General features: G+C 42.8%; 3 protein-coding genes across 3 annotated transcripts; 1 reads left to right on the forward strand and 2 right to left on the reverse strand.

The window, feature by feature from the left end:
* Positions 1–33: 33 nt before the first annotated feature.
* Positions 34–7,895, reverse strand: LOC135609443 (uncharacterized). The gene is made up of 10 exons (XM_065102735.1): positions 7,687–7,895; positions 7,496–7,602; positions 7,097–7,228; positions 6,946–7,019; positions 6,765–6,870; positions 6,598–6,666; positions 1,740–1,804; positions 1,529–1,627; positions 705–804; positions 34–368 (listed from the first exon to the last, which is right to left on the reverse strand). The coding sequence occupies exons 1-10, from the start codon at positions 7,817–7,819 to the stop codon at positions 306–308; spliced, it is 948 nt and encodes a 315-aa protein (XP_064958807.1). The 5' UTR covers positions 7,820–7,895; the 3' UTR covers positions 34–305.
* A 700-nt stretch (positions 7,896–8,595) lies between these two features.
* On the reverse strand, positions 8,596–9,891 carry LOC135608890 (uncharacterized). The gene is made up of 3 exons (XM_065101944.1): positions 9,631–9,891; positions 9,199–9,427; positions 8,596–9,107 (listed from the first exon to the last, which is right to left on the reverse strand). Exons 1-3 carry the CDS (start codon positions 9,835–9,837, stop codon positions 8,701–8,703), a joined length of 843 nt encoding a protein of 280 aa, XP_064958016.1. The 5' UTR covers positions 9,838–9,891; the 3' UTR covers positions 8,596–8,700.
* A 2,049-nt stretch (positions 9,892–11,940) lies between these two features.
* Positions 11,941–14,301, forward strand: LOC135609446 (probable L-type lectin-domain containing receptor kinase VII.2). Its single transcript, XM_065102737.1, has one exon. The coding sequence runs from the start codon at positions 11,952–11,954 to the stop codon at positions 14,205–14,207; it is 2,256 nt and encodes a 751-aa protein (XP_064958809.1). The 5' UTR covers positions 11,941–11,951; the 3' UTR covers positions 14,208–14,301.
* Positions 14,302–18,455: the final 4,154 nt, after the last annotated feature.

An 18,455-nucleotide genomic window follows, 5' to 3' on the forward strand; every position in this document is an offset into this window, starting at 1 on the left:
CAGGTTAAAACCTTCAATATTAAGAAACTCATATAATAGCAGTTATTTTTTTTCTCACATTTCAATCAAAAGATAAATATCCACACATTACTTTACCAAATATAATCAACACATTAAGCTCAAGGACAAAAACAGTTAAACCAATAATTTGGCTGTTTATGCTGTCCAAATTTGTCAGAACATGATCTTTGGACAATGAGAAATCATGGTTTTCCGATACATCTTGCTATTTGAGGTCCTAGTGCCGGTGAATGTCTTCAACCAACAGTGGAACTTCTGGTGGATAAGCTCAGGTTCCACAGAGCCTACAGATAACAGATCAATTCGATGGCATATTTCCCTTTCCTTGTTGTTGTTATCTCACCAATCTGCAACAAATTATTCAATGATGTACAAATTTCAGAGAAGTTTATCAAGAGCCTTTTGTTGTCTTATTAAAGTATCTCCAGTTCTTCAGAAATCCAAATTGATTCAGTGTTCATAAAGAACGATTATAATAAGAAAAATTACACCATATGCTAAATCATATGGTATAATGAAGTTCAGAAAAGAAGCTATATTTTCACTAAACTATAATTTACTGATCATGACAAAATGTTGTATTAAAAAAAGTTGATAATTTAGCAGACAGATGACGTAGTAGATAATTAATGTCTCAGACTGTCAAAAGCTCAAAAGATGAAGAAAAGAAAGTTATAATTTACCTTCAACCTCCCTTTTCCACTAACAGAAACAACATCTCCTGTCTTGAGTGTGGTTCCATTTTTCATCACTGGTGACCAGTTAACCCGCACATCTCCATTGCTGATTTAAAAATAAAAGCTTGTGTTAATAATATTGTCAATAAGGACATGATATTATAGAATCATAGATAAAAAGGATCTGATTTAAGAGATAACAATTTAAAGGTTTAATTTAAGCACAAATAAGTCACCTAAACAGCCTCTATGTTTGCAAGGGCTAAGACAGCATATGTTGACTTTCCTAGAGCCTCGTCAACTAAACCACCCTTTTATTATCCAGCATTATGTCATATTTATTTTGCATACCTTCCAAACAAGAGGTTAAGCCATTGCATAAAAACTACTCAAGTCTTAACCTAGGTTTTCCATAAGATCATTAAAATAAAGTCAAATAGGCCATATGTTGGTTGAGGTACCACCCTAAGTAAGAATGAGACAAGGATGACATCAGCTTTTTGATACCAGATAGCAAGGTTAAACGCAAAAGCAGAAGCATGTGTGTGGGAAAACCATTTTTTGCATAATGACTGAGGGGAACGAATATCTGAACTTTGAAGGTGTAACTTTGTATGGATAAAATATTCCTTAATACTTTTTTTAAGTTGAAAATTCTTATGCTCCACCATTAAGTCAAATATAGGAACAAATTTCTGAAAATGACAGCCAATACCAATAGTAAATGACTTCAAAGGACAGCAGATAATGACAATCAGTAAAAAATTATAGATATAGCAAAAGTCTACAGCTTCTGGAGAGTCTTCTATTATAACTTCAAAAAGATGCACCTGATCAAGTCAACAAGTTTTGAGCGAGATATTTTGAAGCCTGCACTAGCCAGTGCATCAACCCTCAGCGATGATTCAACAGTTCTAAATGTTTTAGTCCTATGATCGCATAAGCAGAAAATTTTGCATTAGGATATGAAAAGAGATCAGAATCCATGGTGAGAAATATAAAAATGATAGAATAAGACAGGTTAAGACAGGTATCCCTGACTTCGGTGGCTCATATTCTAAAGCGAGCAATGGTATTGGCCTGCAAGTCACAGAAATATTACCAACCTACAAGAAGCAACATAATTTAGTGCCAATATTTGTTTGTCATGGACTAATCCTGAACAAGAAAGAAGCAAGCTTAATAATGGATGCATGAAACATGAAACTTCAATATATTAATGAAAAAAAGAATGGTTATCATAACTTACTCAAGCTCTTATGATACAATGAAGAAAGTTAACTGAAAAAGTAATTTGATGTTATTGATAATTACTTGATGGAGAATCATCTAGTTTTACAAAGGATTTCAGAAAAGTTTAATCTGGACAAAGAAATCAATAAAAAGTTATCAATTAGTTAGCCTAGAAATTCTAAGAGTTGTGTTGAAAATTAAAAAATCCTTTGGTCTTTCTAGGAACTCATTTTATATTAAATGCATTCTTGTATTAAGTGCACTCATTTACTATTTAGGTATTCTAGAAGTCACATTTTTTATTTCTAAAACGCATACTAATTCCCTAGGAGATTACTTTTGGGAATCATTGTCTTCATTGATTATATTAAGGCTCCTAAACCCCTATAAATAGGGAGCTTGTTAATGGTTGACTTCATATTTGAATGAAAAAAAATTGCTTCTCTTGTCTCACACTTCTTTTTCTTTCTCTTCCTCTCTTTTTCTCTCTACTTTCCTACTCTGTTCTATGTTAGTTTGGTATCAGAGCGCGTCAAGAAACCTACCCTGTACCCCATTATGTCCTAACTAACATGAAAAGGCTTCGATCAACACTCAAGGATCCTTGCACCTCTAATGTCAACCCCTTGCATGTGGAGTGGGGCTTTGGGGTGACTATCCCTACAGAATTGATGGAACACATAGCTCTCAATGCCGAGTAAATTTTTGAAAACTTTACGAATATTTTTTTATCGAAAATAAAAATCGTATATTTCATTAAATTGTGGTTTTCATCGCTTCTCTCGTCATTTCTCCTTTTTTTCTATTTATCACCCTTTCTCTCCCATTTAGTTACAACTACATTACCAATAAAATTTGAACCACTGAAAGTTGTCCCAAAATAAAAAAAAACAAAAAAGTGAGAAATATTTAAAACATTGTATTTCTATCTTATGGATTATAACAATTAACAACCTAATTACCAAAAGATAATTTGTCAATAGTATTAGAATCATGACTCGACGAGGTGAAAATCAAACCAATCCTGATGAATCTCGAAACCAACAGAGTGAGATAGACACCCATAGGACCAAGCTAGCAGATCATGACACAAAATCGAACTAGTTATGTAACCAAATGGCCCAAGTCCTAGGAGCTTTCCAACACCTTGAAAAACAACCCATGAATAAAGAGGTTGATGAGTCAGTTAGACAACATGTCTATTCTTCACAATCCATAGCTTCAAATCAAGGAATTTTACCTACTCCCCAAGCGTCAGTTAAAACAAATCCTAAGTCCACCTATAGGGCACCTATTCACAATTATACTCCAACAATTCTTGATGACCAAGCTTTTAGCCTTAACAATGAATTCTTAAAACCTATTAGAAATCCACAAACCCGAGTAATGGGCCAACGAGTTCGGTTTACTAACAATCTAGGGAAAATGGCTAAAAGAGTCAAAGTGGATGCGTTGAACTTTGATGGTATATTTGACCCAAATGTGTTTGTTGATTGGTTAGATAGCATGGAAGATTACTTTAAGTGGTATGGAATGATTGATATTAAACGTATACAATTTGCAAAAATGAATATGGCAAGGTCCGCTAGGAAATATTGGTAACATGTCCAATGTAGTCTCGAACACTGTCGAGAGCCACCCATCACTTAATGGGAAGTCGTGAAACAAAAACTTAAGGAAAAATATTTACCAACCTACTTTTGAAGCTAACTGGTTGAATAATTATTAAACCTTAAACAGTTGAATTCTAGTGTGGCAGAATATTTGGCTCGATTTGAGGAACTTTTACTTAGGTGTGAAATAGAAAAGGTATGACATCCAACAAGAAGTCTCTTTAAAGTTCCCTGACACCATAAAGGAAGCTTCTGGACAAGCCCTTGAGATTGAGAAGTACATCAATCTTTATCCAATTCGTCAAACATCTTTTCAATCTCTTGACAATAGAACTATTTCCCAAACTACCCCAAGTAGTGGCTTTGTTAAGCCAAAAATCCCCACTATTAGTAACAATCCTGGCCTAACCATGAATCGTCCAACATGTTTAACTACTAATTCTTAAACTAGTTCATCTTCAATCCAGTATCATTATTGCCATAATAGAGGTCGCATTACCTCTCGTTGTTTGCCCTTATAATAAAAAAAGAACTAGATGATCAAATTGAGACAGCAAACCAAGTAGCTGCACACGAAGCCTACTCAAGTGACGAAAACTAACTAAAAATTGAAGATGCCCATGTTAATGTTATCCGTATTATTCTCTCCACTACTTGTGATTCCAATTAATGGATGAGGGCAAGTATCTTCTATACTTCTATCTGAAGCGAGGAAGTAACTTGCAAATTGGTTATTGATGAGGGTAGCACTATGAACAATATTCCAAAATCTACTATCAAAATACTAAACCTTAAGGTACTCACATCCGATCCTATTTAAAATAGCCTAGATTTGACAAAACCACACTACTCGTGATCGATAGATGCTTGGTACCAATCAAAATGAGTGATTACCAAGATGAGATTTACTGTGACGTCCTACCAATGGACATTGTCCACATTCTTTTAGATCGGCCTTGGTTATACGACCTTGATGTTATCAATCACGGGAGAGAAAACACGTATACCTTTTGATATAAAGGCAAAAACATTATCCTACAGCGAGCAAAACAGTTAGAAAAGGGCAAAATAAGAACTCTCAAGTCCCTTCCATAAATCCCAACGACCAAGGGACTCTACTTATTGGATCCTAAATCTTTTGAAATAGAGAGCCTAAACAACAATTTTTTGTGACCATCATTGCTAGAGAAATTTCTAACCCTTGCAATATTCTTGACCTAACTCCTGAGGTTAAATCCTTATTAGGTGAATTTTTTAATATCATACCTTCATAATTACCTAGTGGGCTGTCACTCTTATGGGGGTGAAAAGTTAGGTCGAGACAAAACTATTGCATTAATCGAGGATAGATTTTACTTACCTTCCCTAAAACAAGATGTTGCTCAAGTGGTGTCGTAGTGTCCCACTTATCAAATTACCATAACTTGCAAACACAATACTGACCTATACACCCTATTACTCATTCCACATTCACTATGGCAAGATGTGAGTTTAGATTTTGTCCTTGAACTTCCTAAAAATAGCTCGTGGCCATGACTTTATTATGATTGTTATTAATCGATTTTCAAAAATGACCCACTTTATCCCATGTAACAAGACCAACGACACCTCACATATTGCTAAATTGTTCTTCCGAGAAGTTAAATTACATGACTTACCCTTAAGGCCTTAACCATGGTGTCGGATAGGGATGTGAAATTTATTAGCTACTTTTGGAAAACTGTGAAAACTATTTGGCACAACATTAAAATTATCTTTAGCTTATCACCACCAAACTAATGGTCAAACTAAGGTTGTTAACCATTTCTAGGAAAATCTTCTTAGATGTTTAGCTGGGGAGAAGCTCAGAAATTTAGACTTAACCTTACCCATTGCTGAATTTGCATACAATAACTTAGTCAACCGCTCCACCGAAAAAAGCCCATTTCAAACTATTATTGACTATACTCCTCGCACCCCCCTTTGACCTTTCACCCCTTCCACTTGACTATCGTGCCTCAGAACCAGCACACTCCTTCGCTCAACATATTCATAATGTGCACGTTGAGAATCGATGTAAAATTGTCCTAAGTAATGAAAGTTACAAACTTGCTGCTAATGCACATCGTAAAAGTTAAGAGTTTCAAGTTAGCAACTATGTCTTAGTTCACAATTGCCCTGGGAGATTCCCTAAAACCTCATTCAAAAAGTTGTATGCCCGTGCTATTGGTCCTTTCCCCACCATCCAAAAATTAAAATCTAATGCATATATACTCGATTTGCCTTCTGACTTAAATATTAGTCCAGCTTTTAATGTGGAGGATTTAGCTCCATATCACGATACTTTTGAGCCTCCTCCATTTATCGATGTTTCTGCAGGTGACAATCCTCCAAAAGCACCAATTCTTTTAGAACACAAGGATGACATAGAGGTCATTCTTGATGACTGTCTTGTTACATCTACTACTAACATTACTTAATACTTTCTTGTCAAGTGGCATAATCGCCCAGCTTCCGATGCCACTTGGATTATTCTGAAGGAACTTTGTGATTTTACGTCAGACTTATTAGACCACTCTATGTGGTCGAGTACTTTTCCACTAGAGAAGAATGATAGAGAATCATCTAGTTTTACAAAAGATTTCAGAAAGAATTGCAAACATTGATAAAAAGAATTGCATCTTCTCTAGTCTCTTACTCTCCTCTCTTATCTCACACTTTTCTTTCTTTCTCTTCCCCTCTCTTTCTCTCTACTTTCCTACTCTTTTCTACATCATTACTCTAGTCTAAACTACTTGATTGTTCATTCTCCTGTAATGTGACAACATTAGAAGATTTCCCAATCATCCAGGTTTGGTTCATGAAAAATATATACTCTCTACATCATACCATAACTTTACAATCTCCTGGAAGTCTGAGTCGTTTGATATCATCAAAGATGGTTGGTAACAATGGAATAACAGTGCATTAGGATCCCATCACATATGTACATATAATACAATATCAAGCACCAAACAGATTTGAGTTTTTAACACATTGCAAGGAAATTGAAGTGCAATGAATGAGCCTTGCACCTTATCCAATGTCGACATAAGAAAGTCAGTGAGCTCTGGAACAACGATGACTTGGGATCCCTTTTCTCCCTGGACATAATATCAAAAAGATCTTAATAGAAGTTTCCAATGTGTTAACTCTTAAAAAGAAGAGGGATAATAATGCACATTGTCCATTGGCATTGTACCTGCAACAAGATATCTCCAACCTTTTCTCTTACTATCCCTGTGCCCAGAATTGCACCGAGGAAATCACCATGAGAACAAGCATCAAACGTGAAGTTCCCTGTGATGCTGGAGATATCATTTTTCTTCAGCCAACTTAAATAAAGGATGAAGACACTCATATAAATAAAATTCAAAAAATACCTCAAAGCAGCAACAACATCTGGGTCAGTTGGCATGTCATCTGGATGTCCAACAGACAGGCGGCAACGTTCTGCCTACCAAGATCAGCAGGAAATTCTCAGATCACGTAGTATTGTCTTAAGAATAATGAAGCAAATCCTTAGTTGCTTACCTGTGGATAACCACCCTGAGATACTGCTTTGACATCGGCCAGCTTTTCTAGCGCCAAAATTGACTCCTTAACAACAGGTGGAGTGAGAAAGTCTGTGTGAAGCACCTCTCTTCTCGTCGTAGCCCGCCTTGCCTTGTCACCAACAGAGACAATCCACCGATACGATGATGAGAAACATCACTAGTATACAGTCGTCCAAGAAAGACGACCCTTTTCGAATATTGAGTTCCCAATAGCGCTAAAATTAGGGTTTTAAAAGGAATTTGGTGCAAGGGGGGAATTTTCTCGATTCGACATGGTTAATATCAACCAGAAAACCCCCAAATTTGACTGATAAGAACCTAGTATCAAGAACATGGTCTGGTAACTCTTATTAAGGCACAAAGAAAGGAGAAATACCATTTCAAGAATGTTATTTACGGCCTCGGCTATATTTCTGTCGCTAATCCCTTTGAGGGTCGAGTCCACGACCACCGGCTTCACGGCATGCGCGACCTGGCACAGCCCTGCAAATTGTTCCAGTTTGCGTCATACACGCTAAGATAGAGTGGAATTTGCATTTGGGGGCGAGAGGAAGAGAAGAACGAGACCTCTGCGAGGGGATTGGGATTGAGCCAGGAAGTGAAGAGGGCGAGCGGATGCAAGTAGCCGCCGGAGGATGGTCACAGCAGAGCGGCCGCTCTTGATGGGAACTGCGACGGCCGAGAAGCTCGCGGCAGCCATGCCCGCCGACCACCTGCTGCGCACTCGTCTTGTACGAGACGGAGACTCCACGCCTCTTTTCGAAATCTATTTACCGTCGTATATGTATGCGTCAACAAATCCATACATACGTATCCCCACTAAGACCTACCGATGGAGAAATTATCTCTGGTGCTTGAACCCAACTAGTGTTACGATTTTTATACTTAAAAAATATATTTTTATAATTATAAAAATAAAATAAATAATTATTTTTTCTAACATTGTCGATTACACTGAGAAAAATATAATACATAACATCAGACATTGGATTGTCGCCAAACTGATAGACAAAATAATCATTTCAATTGACAACTAGTGAAATGTCATCACGCTTCAGCAACTCTAACTTCTCTACCACAAATGGCTTAATCATCATCGATCTTTCCAATTTTATCCCATCAACGCTCAAATTCGATGCCTTGTTATCGACCTCTTTGTGGTTGCAATCGTCGATGTGATCTTGATCTTGGGGATATGGATGGCGATCCACCATAGGAGAATTAGGAAACAAAACAAGAAAGAAGTAGCTGAGGAGATGATTGATGACTAGAAATTTGAGTATTGGTCACATCGATTTGTTACCAAGATATCATCATCACCATAGAAGGTTTCTCTTAAACCAGTGAAGAGGAAGCGAAGCAATTTACAACGGACGTCTCAACCCTTATCGATTGAAGCATCATAAGCTAGTTGGTCTCCATAGATGGTGCCATGCTTGACGAGTGGTCTTTGTTGGTCACAACGACACGATAATCTTGACCTCTTCCAATACTACTGATTCGTATACACAGCTCAAAGAGATTTAAGTTACAAGCATGCCAAAACTAAAGCTCGATCTCAGGAACATCCCTAATCTAATATCACGAGACTTCCACCTCTGTGCAGTGCAAATCGAAGGTCAACATGGAAGCCCTGAGCTTGGGCTGCCTGTCGGAGACCACGGCGGGAGAAGATGCGCCCGGCCCCGTTCTCTCCGGCGTGCCGAACCACTTGGATTGCATGTACTTGTGCTTCCTCCACGGCGCCATGTGCATCTTGTTCTCCTTCATGCACTTCTTGGCTGCTGCGCACATAATCTTGACGACGCCACGCAGCTTCTCCGACTTGCCCACGAAGATCTTCGGCAGGCAGCTCACGAGGCTGTTGTACTCCCGGCTGCCTCTCGCCATTTCGAACTCCGCCCGGAGGTTTGGCTCGATCAACAACCTAATGGTGCCTTTCTTGCTGTTCCTTGCTTCCATCACCACATCGATGTAGCTGTGTTGCCCTGTGGAATTTTAACAAGCAGTATCAGACCCTGTCCCTGTTTAGGTGCTGGACATCGTCTCTACGTGGGAGAAGCAGATGTGCCCCGTTACCTGAAGGGATGTCCGCCGACCTTCTCCACTTGGACTTGCAAAGCGCGCTGTCGTATCCAAGCTCGCGAAGCTGTTGTGCGATGCATGCCAGTGCGCAATTCCGGCATTCCTTCGCCATGCGATTCGAGCAAGTGCAATCAACGGGATCGGCCTGCAGCATCTTGTTCACTGCATACTTTGTCCGCTGTAGCAGCTTCGCCTCCGTTGAGCTCGTGCGAGACATAGCTTCCTGCATCCATCAGGGGCAAAATGAAGGATTAATTAGATTTCCGCCTCGAATCTCAGAAAAGCTTGAAAGCAACCTCTTTGACGAAGATCTCAGCATATATTCTATATAAGAAACTTCTCCGTTTGATCATATAAATTTGTATATGCACGATTTTAAGGTCAAAATGTGAGTAAGGAATCGCCAAATCGACGACGGCGACTTACCTGAAGAAGCTGCTTCTGCGACTCCCAAAAGGCCTCATTCTTGGCGGAGCTTTCGCTCGTCCCCTCGTCGCCACTGTCAAAGCCATCATCACCGTAACCACCACAACTGCTCCCGTACGATGCCTCGGCTCCCCTTTCTCCTTCCTCCAAGAAGCTGAAAACCGTGTCCGACAAGCTCATCCGGCCGTCCTCCGCCTCCATTCCCATGTCCTCCTCCTGAACTGATCCTTTCCTTTTCCTCCGCCAAGCTTGATTGGTGCTCTGTAATGGCGTTGCGGCACCACATTTATACGAGTCTCGGGACGAACAAACGGGTCGCCGCGAGAACGACGGAGACAGCTTGATGCTCCACGTGGGAATCATCCACTGGGGAACCCCGGTCCGTCGGGCCCAACACAGCGTGGATCCACATCAGGAAGCCGCGTCTGCTAGCCCTGGATTGGCCTCTCTTATCCTCTTTCCACCCAGTGAAGCTCGGCTGTCTTCGGCCGAGACCCAATCAAGGAAGGTTCGCTGCACTCGACAACCTTTCCCGGGACCCGCCCATTATGAACCAATATTGGTCGAGCCTTCCGTGTTTCGTGGCTCTACTTGTCTACATCTGATGAGTATGATCTATCTGAGTGATAACAGATGAAGTAAAAGACAACGCAAAAACGTGTTCTCTTGTTTTATCTATATGCTGATTGACTGTAAAGACAACGTAATTTTACTCCGTCCATGAGCTTATAATAGCAACGGTGATCCTCTTCACGGATATTTAGGGATTGTGGTCAAGAAAAGTATTACTGTAAACAACTTTAAGTCATGGCCTCGGGACCGACGCGGTTTGGTTCGGGTCCGAATGATGAGGGATCTTTCTGGGACGACCCTTGAGACTGCAGAAGACCGACTGCGGTGGTCCGATCGCGAAGGGATCGTCGTTTCCTTCGGGAGGGGGCTCCTCGCTTGGGCGTTTAGTGGGAGGCCTCCGTCTTCGCACCTGCACACAGGTCGGGTCGGGAGAGCTCGGCCTAACCCCTCTGACGATCGAGTTAGAGAATAGTCGCAGGGTTTTTTTTTTTGTTGTCTCCTCTCCTTTTCCTCGGAGTGCGAGGGTTTTTATAGTGAAGGTTATCGTTGCCTGATGTACCCGCTTATAGGGAGCATGATCGTACTCATGGTAACGTTTGATATCGACGTTGGCGTGGCGTGAAGGACCGAGCCTGAGTGGAATGTTAATGTGCCTCGATCGACATTTTGGTCCGTGTTGACCAGATGCTATCAGGTTAACAGAGGCACGAGGCGTCATCTGGGACGACTGACATCAACCTGAGTCTTATCACCATTATTATCCTCATCATACAGGGAGCAGGATCGTACTCCTGGTAACGTCTGACATCGACGTTGGCGTGGCGTGAAGGACTGAGCTTTAGCGGGATGTTAATGTGTCTCGATCGATGTTCCGATCCGTGTTGATCAGGTGCTGTCAGATTAATAGAGGCGCGAGGCGTCATCTGGGGCAACTGACGTAAACCCAAGTCTTATCGTCATTATTACTCTCATAAAAAAGAAGAGGACAAGTGACGGTTCACGGCTCTCGGGCTCGTTGGTGGGGCTCGGACCAATGCTCCACCACCACCATCTCCCTCGCGTCCATCCAAAACTTGTAGGCCATGAAGAGGAGAGTCTCGTTGTCGGTCCTCGTTTGGAGTTGTGCGATAGAGCAGTCACTCCAATATCAGAACGAGAAGAGGAGGGAATAGTCGACGGTGACTTAAAAGCTTAATGCTGAAGGAGAAATGCTTCTCAGCCACGGGTTACGTTGTGGCCGAAGTCAACCACGTAGCATGCCACGTAACCACCGACCCCCGACATCGTAAGCATGCATTAGAACAGAACCTGATCCCGATGAGACCGGAGAGTTTAGTATGACATGTGGTTGAGCTCTCAATTTGACCCATTACAATGAATTCCAGTCTGTTCACTCATTGAGCTTGGGTGATTAAAGATGAATACTTCGTACTTTTCCACATCATGATGGAGCATGTGATACATTTTATCTATTACCATAACGTGTATTGATTCCTGACGCAAAAACGAGAATTAGACCTTGAACGCGTCGGGAAGTCGTACCTCATTTACGTACAGAGCCCACCGACGCAGCTCACAACTCAGCACACATCACGAGTGGGTCCCTGCGATTTACACCACGCGAGCGGGTGAGATGAGTAAGGCCGTAAAGAAGCTGAGTAGATTAGTATTTGTTTGTCGACATCGACCGCAAAAGGCGTCGTCTGCGTCTAGTACGGATTGCTTCCTTTCCAAGTCACCATGGTGGAATGAATCCACCAACGCTTGCTGGCAATAAGTTCACAGTTACGGGAGCGCGACGCAGTGCTGCTTTCTGTGCCTTCGAGCTCGTTGCTCCGCTCTCAGCTCTCATGTCGAAGGAGAGCAAGCGAGCCAAACCAACACCCCCGCTGCTTCACCTTCTCCTCCTCGTTCTAACCTTCCACGCTCTTCCCTCCGCCGCCGTCCACCTCATCTTCAACGGATTCGAATCCTCGGACCTCAGTCTCTACGGCAACGCCACCCTTGAGTCCTTTCCCTCCTCCTCCCCTTCCTTCCAGGAGACGCGCAGCCGCCACCGCCATTACCTCTCCCTGACCGACGAGTCTTTCTCCCTCGGCCGAGCCCTTCTCCCCGTCCCCATCCGAACCAAGTCCTCCAACTCCACCGTGCTGCCCTTCGCCGCCTCGTTCCTTTTCTCCATCGCTCCCATTATCGAAACCCTACCTGGTCATGGCCTCGCCTTCCTCTTCGCCCCCGCCGCGGGCACCCTCGGTGCCGCCCCCTCCGAGCACCTCGGCCTCTTCAATTTCTCCGCCAACGGTGACCCCGCCTCCCGCGTCCTCGCCGTCGAGTTCGACGTCTTCCGGAACGGGGAGTTCCACGACATCAACGACAACCACGTCGGGGTCGACCGCAACTCCCTCACCTCCGTCTCGTCAGCCGCTGCCGGATACTGGCCTGATGACGATGGCACCGGCGCTGCATTCGTTGGCCTCACCCTGAATGATGGGTCCAACTACCAGGCATGGGTGGATTACGACTGCGGCCGGCTTAACGTCACCATGGCTCCAGCTGCTCTCGGCCGGAAGCCGCGCCGCCCCCTTATCTCCATCGAGATGGACCTCTCCGACGTCTTCCTTGACGAGATGTACGTCGGCTTCTGCGCCGCCACGGGAAAGCTGGTGGAGCGTCACCACGTCCTCGCCTGGAGCTTCAGCAACTCCAACTTCTCCGCCGGTGACGACCTAGTTACCTCGGACCTCCCCAATTTTGTCCCACTGGCGGCCCAATCCAGTGCCAATTCGAGAAGACGCCTAATTTTCAGCCTTTCCGTGGCAGCGATGGTGCTTCTGATGTCCGTCTTAGCAGCGGCAGGGGTATGGATGGCGTTGATTCGCAGGACGAGGAAAATACAAGGAAACGAGGAAGAGGTAAGTCAACAGGAGATCGAGGAATGGGAATTGGAGTATTGGCCGCATCGGATCGGGTATCAAGAGATCGTCGGCATCACAGAGGGTTTCTCCAAGCGTAACCTGATCGGCCGCGGCGGCAACGGCAGCGTCTACAAGGGGTTTCTCGGTGGCGCCCTGGTGGCCGTGAAGCTCTTCTCTCAGACCAACGAGGAGGAGGCGAAGCAATTCGTGGCGGAGGTTTGCACCCTCGGAAGGCTAAAGCATCGGAACCTGGTCAGCCTCCGCGGCTGGTGCAGATCCCGACGACCGGGAGGCGGCGACGTGATGATCCTGGTATACGACTACATGGAGAATGGGAGCCTGGACCAGCGGATGTTCGGGAACGCGAAACCGTTGGATTGGAAGTCGAGGGTGAGGATCCTCCGGGACGTGTCGGCGGCGGTGCTGTACCTGCACGAGGGGTGGGGCGAGGCTGTGGTGATCCACCGCGATGTCAAGGCGAGCAACGTGATGTTGGACGGGTCGATGACCGGGCGGCTGGGAGACTTCGGCCTGGCGCAGGCCCACCCGCGAGGGCGGGCGCTGGGGACCACGCGGGTAGTGGGGTCAGCGGGGTACCTGGCGCCGGAGGTGGTGCGCACCGGGCGGGTGACGGCGGCAACAGACGTGTACGCATTCGGGGTGTTGGCGCTGGAAGTGGTGAGTGGGCGGCGAGCGGCGGAGGCGGGGCGCCCTCCGCTAGTGGCGTGGGTACGGCAGGCCTCGGCGGCCGGCGGAGAAGAGGCGGAGGCGGTGGTGGACGGGAAGGCGAGGGCGTCGAAGGGGTACGACGCGAGGGAGGCAGCGATGGTGGTGGGGTTGGGCCTGGCATGCACGCGGGAGGACGCGGCGGGGCGCCCGACGATGAGGCAGGTGGCGCGTATGATGGACGCCGAGGAGCACAAGGCGGCGAACGGCCGGGACGACTCGACCTCATGGTTGCTGGACGCCAGGCTGCAGGCGGCGGCGGGGACCGTCGCCGGGGCGCACCCGCAGCCGCAGAACCACCTCCTCGCGTCCGAACGCGACCCTTGCAAGGCACGCCAAACGCAACGTGGTACAGACTCCTAAATCGATTTTTTAATTGTCTCTTTGTAAGAGTAGAAAATTAAAATTGTTTTTAGATAATATTTGTAAAGAAAATGATCGTCCCTTTGCTTTTGAATGTCTTCAGTAAATAAACTTAATTAAAAACAAAGAATTTGCACGATTTTTCAAAAATAAATCTCAGTGATTAGCACAAATACTGGTACACGAAACAAGAAAATAAACAAAAAAAGAAAAGAGAAAAGTATGTGCACTTGCAATCTCATTGAGATACGACAAAAGCAACATGCAGGACTGTTCAACCAGCAGAATGTATCTCCTTGGGACTGATCAACCATACGTTGATAGATTCCCTTCTGCCAATTTCATATGATCCAGTAACTACTGTCATGTGGGTAGGAGAGATCAGGCCATGTGGACCTACCCTGAGATGACGGTTTCAGCTGTACTCGCACAAAAGAGGTGGTATATATATATTTAAAAAAATCATTAATGTCTTATCATTCAAATTTAATGTATAAAACTATACGATGTGTATATGAGATAAGAACATTTAATTAATCTCTCTGATACCTAAATTAATAAACCATGATATATAAGTATGAACGTTAATAGTTTAATGAATCGTTCTACGTTTCTATGTTAGAGGTGAGTTTTTATATCTGATTGTAAAAGATACAAAGGAAATTTATAATTATTTTTCTCATAATAAATAAGGAGAAGGAAGCTTATAATTGTATTTCTCATCATAAATCGTAAAAAAAAAATTTGTGATTGATTTTCTCATCATAAATGATGAGAAAAAAATTTTGTTTTATTTTTCCACTATGGGTGGTGTCTCAGATAATAATGTATCTTTCTATCATTTGCCCTTCCTCTCTACTTGGGGCTTTTTTGAGAGGGGTTTGAAGTAAGATTTTAATTCATCTAACATTGAAACGTTTGAGATTTGCTTTCACATGTCGGGTTGTCGCATCCAATGTGGTGGATTTTTCTTTATGTGGGTCGGATTTCTCTATCTTATATGCCTCGGGCACATTTTATATTATACTTAAGTCGTAGCAAATTTATTTTCACGCGGGTTAGGTTTTCTCGGCTAATGCATCTTAAGCGCATTTAGTCTTGTGCTTCCGTCATGGTGGATTTTTCTTCATACAAGTTAGGTTTTTTTTATTCATATATCTCGATCTTATTTAGCTTTGTGTCTTCGTCATGGCGAATTTCTCTTCACATGGGGTTATGTTTCTCAACTCATGCGTCTCGGATACATTTGGTCTTATGCTTTCACCATGGCAGATTTTTCTTCATGCGGGTTGGGTTTCTCGACTCACACGTCTCGGGCGTATTTGACCTTATGCATCCGTCGTGACTGATTTCTCTTCACACATGTCGAGTTTCCTAACTCATGCATCTCAAGCATATTTGGCCTTGCGCCTCTGTCATGATTGATTTCTCCTCATGTGGGTCGTGTTTCACCTTTGTCATGATCGATTTCTCTTCACATGAGTCGTTTTTCCTAACCACACGTCTTGGGTGCATTTAGCCTTGTGTCTCCGCCATGATAGATTTCTCTTCACGTTGGTTAGATTTTTCGACTCATGCGTCTCAGGTGCATTTGGCCTTGCACCTCTATCATAGTGGATTTCTCTTTACATGAGTTAGGTTTCTCAACTCATGCGTTTGGGGCACATTTGGCTTTACGCCTCTATCGTAACAGATTTTTTTTTTTACTTCTTAAGTCCTCTATTTGGTGTATTTCAAATTCTTCGTTTGACATGTTTCGAGTCCATTATTGGTATTTTTAAATATTTTATTTGATACTTTTCGAGTTCTTAATTCGTTGGTGTTTCTTGGCAAGTGTCCCAGACACTTATCTCATTTGTAGGAGGAGAGAGATTGACTTTCTTCATATAAATACTTATTCATTTTAAGGGAGGTTCATTCCTCCATTTAAGTCTCCAAAATCTCCTTATAAATATTTTTTGTCTCATCCTGATTCTCTAAAAGGTGAGTTGGCTCTTTAAGTCTCTCGTAGTCCCAACGTTAGTTCAACAACAAATTGATCTTCTATTGTTCTACTTCTTTGTCTTCTTAGATCAGGATGTCTCTCCTTTCTTGTATAAGTTCCTCTTAATCTCTCGACCACCATATGGTCAAAGTCCATGCTTCGTCTTTGAATAGCCTAAGGGCAGAGGAAGTTCCGACCTCCCCTTCATTGGGGGAGGTAGATTTCATGAACTTAAAAGTTTATTTGGGATTTAAAGTTGATGAAAAGCTCGCATGATTGTGATTCATTGATGAGTGCACCACTTCTCGATCACTTGCGAGTTAAGTATTCATTCTGATTCTCTTAACGTAGTTGGGAAAGTGTAACACAATAGGGCATCCGAGGTGCCATATAATAACATTTGGATATGGAAATTAGCAATATACTCTAGCGGATCAGTATTACTATCAAAGGCCTCTAATGACGAGAGATGAAAGTTGGTTGGGATTGGTTCCTCTTGGATGTCGTTGGTAAACGCTGACCGACCCAAAGTGGGGTTAGTTTACCCTTCTTCTTTGGATTATTGAAATTCTCATCATATTTCTTTCAAACATTAGTCCATTTATTGTAGCTGAATTCTCATATAATTATTTATCGAATTTGTTGATTGGGTCTTGGATTTGGGTGGATCAAGATGATGGTATGACAATCCATTGAATTCTATAGTTGGGGAGTGAGGTGCTTACTTAATTAGTGGCTCGACAAGCTTTGAGCATTCTTGAGATATTGACATTGTGTCGGGGTGGGAAACCCTGATAGGTGTTGTTGTCGGTGTTAATTGAGCTATTGGCTGCAATTGAGGCAGTGGCATTGCTTATTAGGTTAGTTGAAGCAAGAGCGAAATGACAGTCCGGACCATATCAATTAGCATTTGCACCTATTGGATAAGGTTTAGGAATGCCTCAACGACGACGAACATGTGACGCGAGGTCACCCCAAGATTGTTAAAAGGATGATAATATTACGTTAACATTTGTATCGAGATAGATGAGTCTACGCGTGAAAGGGGTGGTTGCTGCCCTCTTGAATAAAAGTAATGTGCATTAGGAGATAGGGCCTCTTCTTTCGGGCATTCGTTAAGAGGGTTATTAGGTAGATATTCTTATCGAGTCCTCCTTTTAGTACTAAAATGTTATAAAAAAATATCATTGATGTCTTAGTTAGCTCGATATAGTTTGGATCTAGATACATAGAACCGTCCAAGATGTCACCGATGTGAGAATGTTGAACTTCAAATGTGTCATCTACATAAAAATCGAGATCGAAAGAGGTTTTTCGATCTAATTCCTCCGAAGTCCAAACTAATAATAGTCGAAGAAACTATCTAAATGATAAGAAAGAAGCTTATAATTATTTAATAATAATAATAATAATAAAATATATAATTATCTTTCTAGTACAAGAAGTTATCTTTATTTTTTCTTCAAAAATTTAAGTAATACGCGTCTAGTTATAATTCATCTCCAATCACATGGACTTAAAAATGAGAACGATGGTGTGCTACAATTGTAGCAGGTCAGGTTTCCACGCTTATGGCAATCCGACCCATTTAAGTCAGATGAACGTATTTATTACGGGATCTGAGCGGGTGCGGAAATGAAAGTATGATCCACGTACTCATTCTTAATCATTATGATCAACGTATTTACTGTATGAATACAAAGACCTAACATGGCATATTCGTATTCATTCTGTGTACAGCATACACAAAAATCTCCTCCATTATGGCATTCATGATGAATGCAATAAGTCTTTTATTGTGAGATGGATGCACGGACATGCTTCCTTCTACCTTGCTAAGTTGGATGCACGTCTGCACGAATCGTCAAGCAATGTGAACGGCCGATAGTTGTCAGGGGTGCCTCACTGCATCCAAAATCGTCAACCGGACATAACTCGTAGCCCCGCGGGCAGTCACCGGCGGCACTGCAAACGGGAGACTGTAGGCGGCCAGTCGAAGAACAAGGATTTCCTTTCCATAGAAACTACCCGCCGTGCAAGTTGGTGCTGGTACGGGCCCACGTCGATGAGGCAAGGCCAACCTCAAATTACGTGGTACGCATTGAGGGTACTTTACAAAGTAGTAGAAAAGTATTTTGGCTGGTATTATTAATTTCCCAGTTATCTGAATGAAATCCTCTCAATAATTACGTCATAGAGATAATTACTCACTTAATTTTGTGTAAAGATAATTGCTTAATTACTGTAAGTTTTCTTTCTCCGCT

The sequence above is a fragment of the Musa acuminata genome, chromosome BXJ2-4 (genome assembly GCF_036884655.1).
Source record: "Musa acuminata AAA Group cultivar baxijiao chromosome BXJ2-4, Cavendish_Baxijiao_AAA, whole genome shotgun sequence".
Classification (NCBI taxonomy): Eukaryota; Viridiplantae; Streptophyta; class Magnoliopsida; order Zingiberales; family Musaceae; genus Musa; species Musa acuminata.

Bases quoted from the DNA above. Each gene is read 5' to 3' on its own strand.
- LOC135609443 (XM_065102735.1), bottom strand. From the start codon at position 7,819: ATGGCTGCCGCGAGCTTCTCGGCCGTCGCAGTTCCCATCAAGAGCGGC. The intron at 7,229-7,495 runs GTATTTCTCCTT...GTTGGTGACAAG, and splicing joins TAAATAACATTCTTGAAATG to GCAAGGCGGGCTACGACGAG. The intron at 6,871-6,945 runs GTATTTTTTGAA...TGATATCTCCAG, and splicing joins GATGTTGTTGCTGCTTTGAG to CATCACAGGGAACTTCACGT.
- LOC135608890 (XM_065101944.1), bottom strand. From the start codon at position 9,837: ATGGGAATGGAGGCGGAGGACGGCCGGATGAGCTTGTCGGACACGGTT. The intron at 9,428-9,630 runs GTAAGTCGCCGT...TGATGGATGCAG, and splicing joins CGCAGAAGCAGCTTCTTCAG to GAAGCTATGTCTCGCACGAG. The intron at 9,108-9,198 runs GTAACGGGGCAC...AAAATTCCACAG, and splicing joins GTCGGCGGACATCCCTTCAG to GGCAACACAGCTACATCGAT.
- LOC135609446 (XM_065102737.1), top strand. From the start codon at position 11,952: ATGAATCCACCAACGCTTGCTGGCAATAAGTTCACAGTTACGGGAGCG.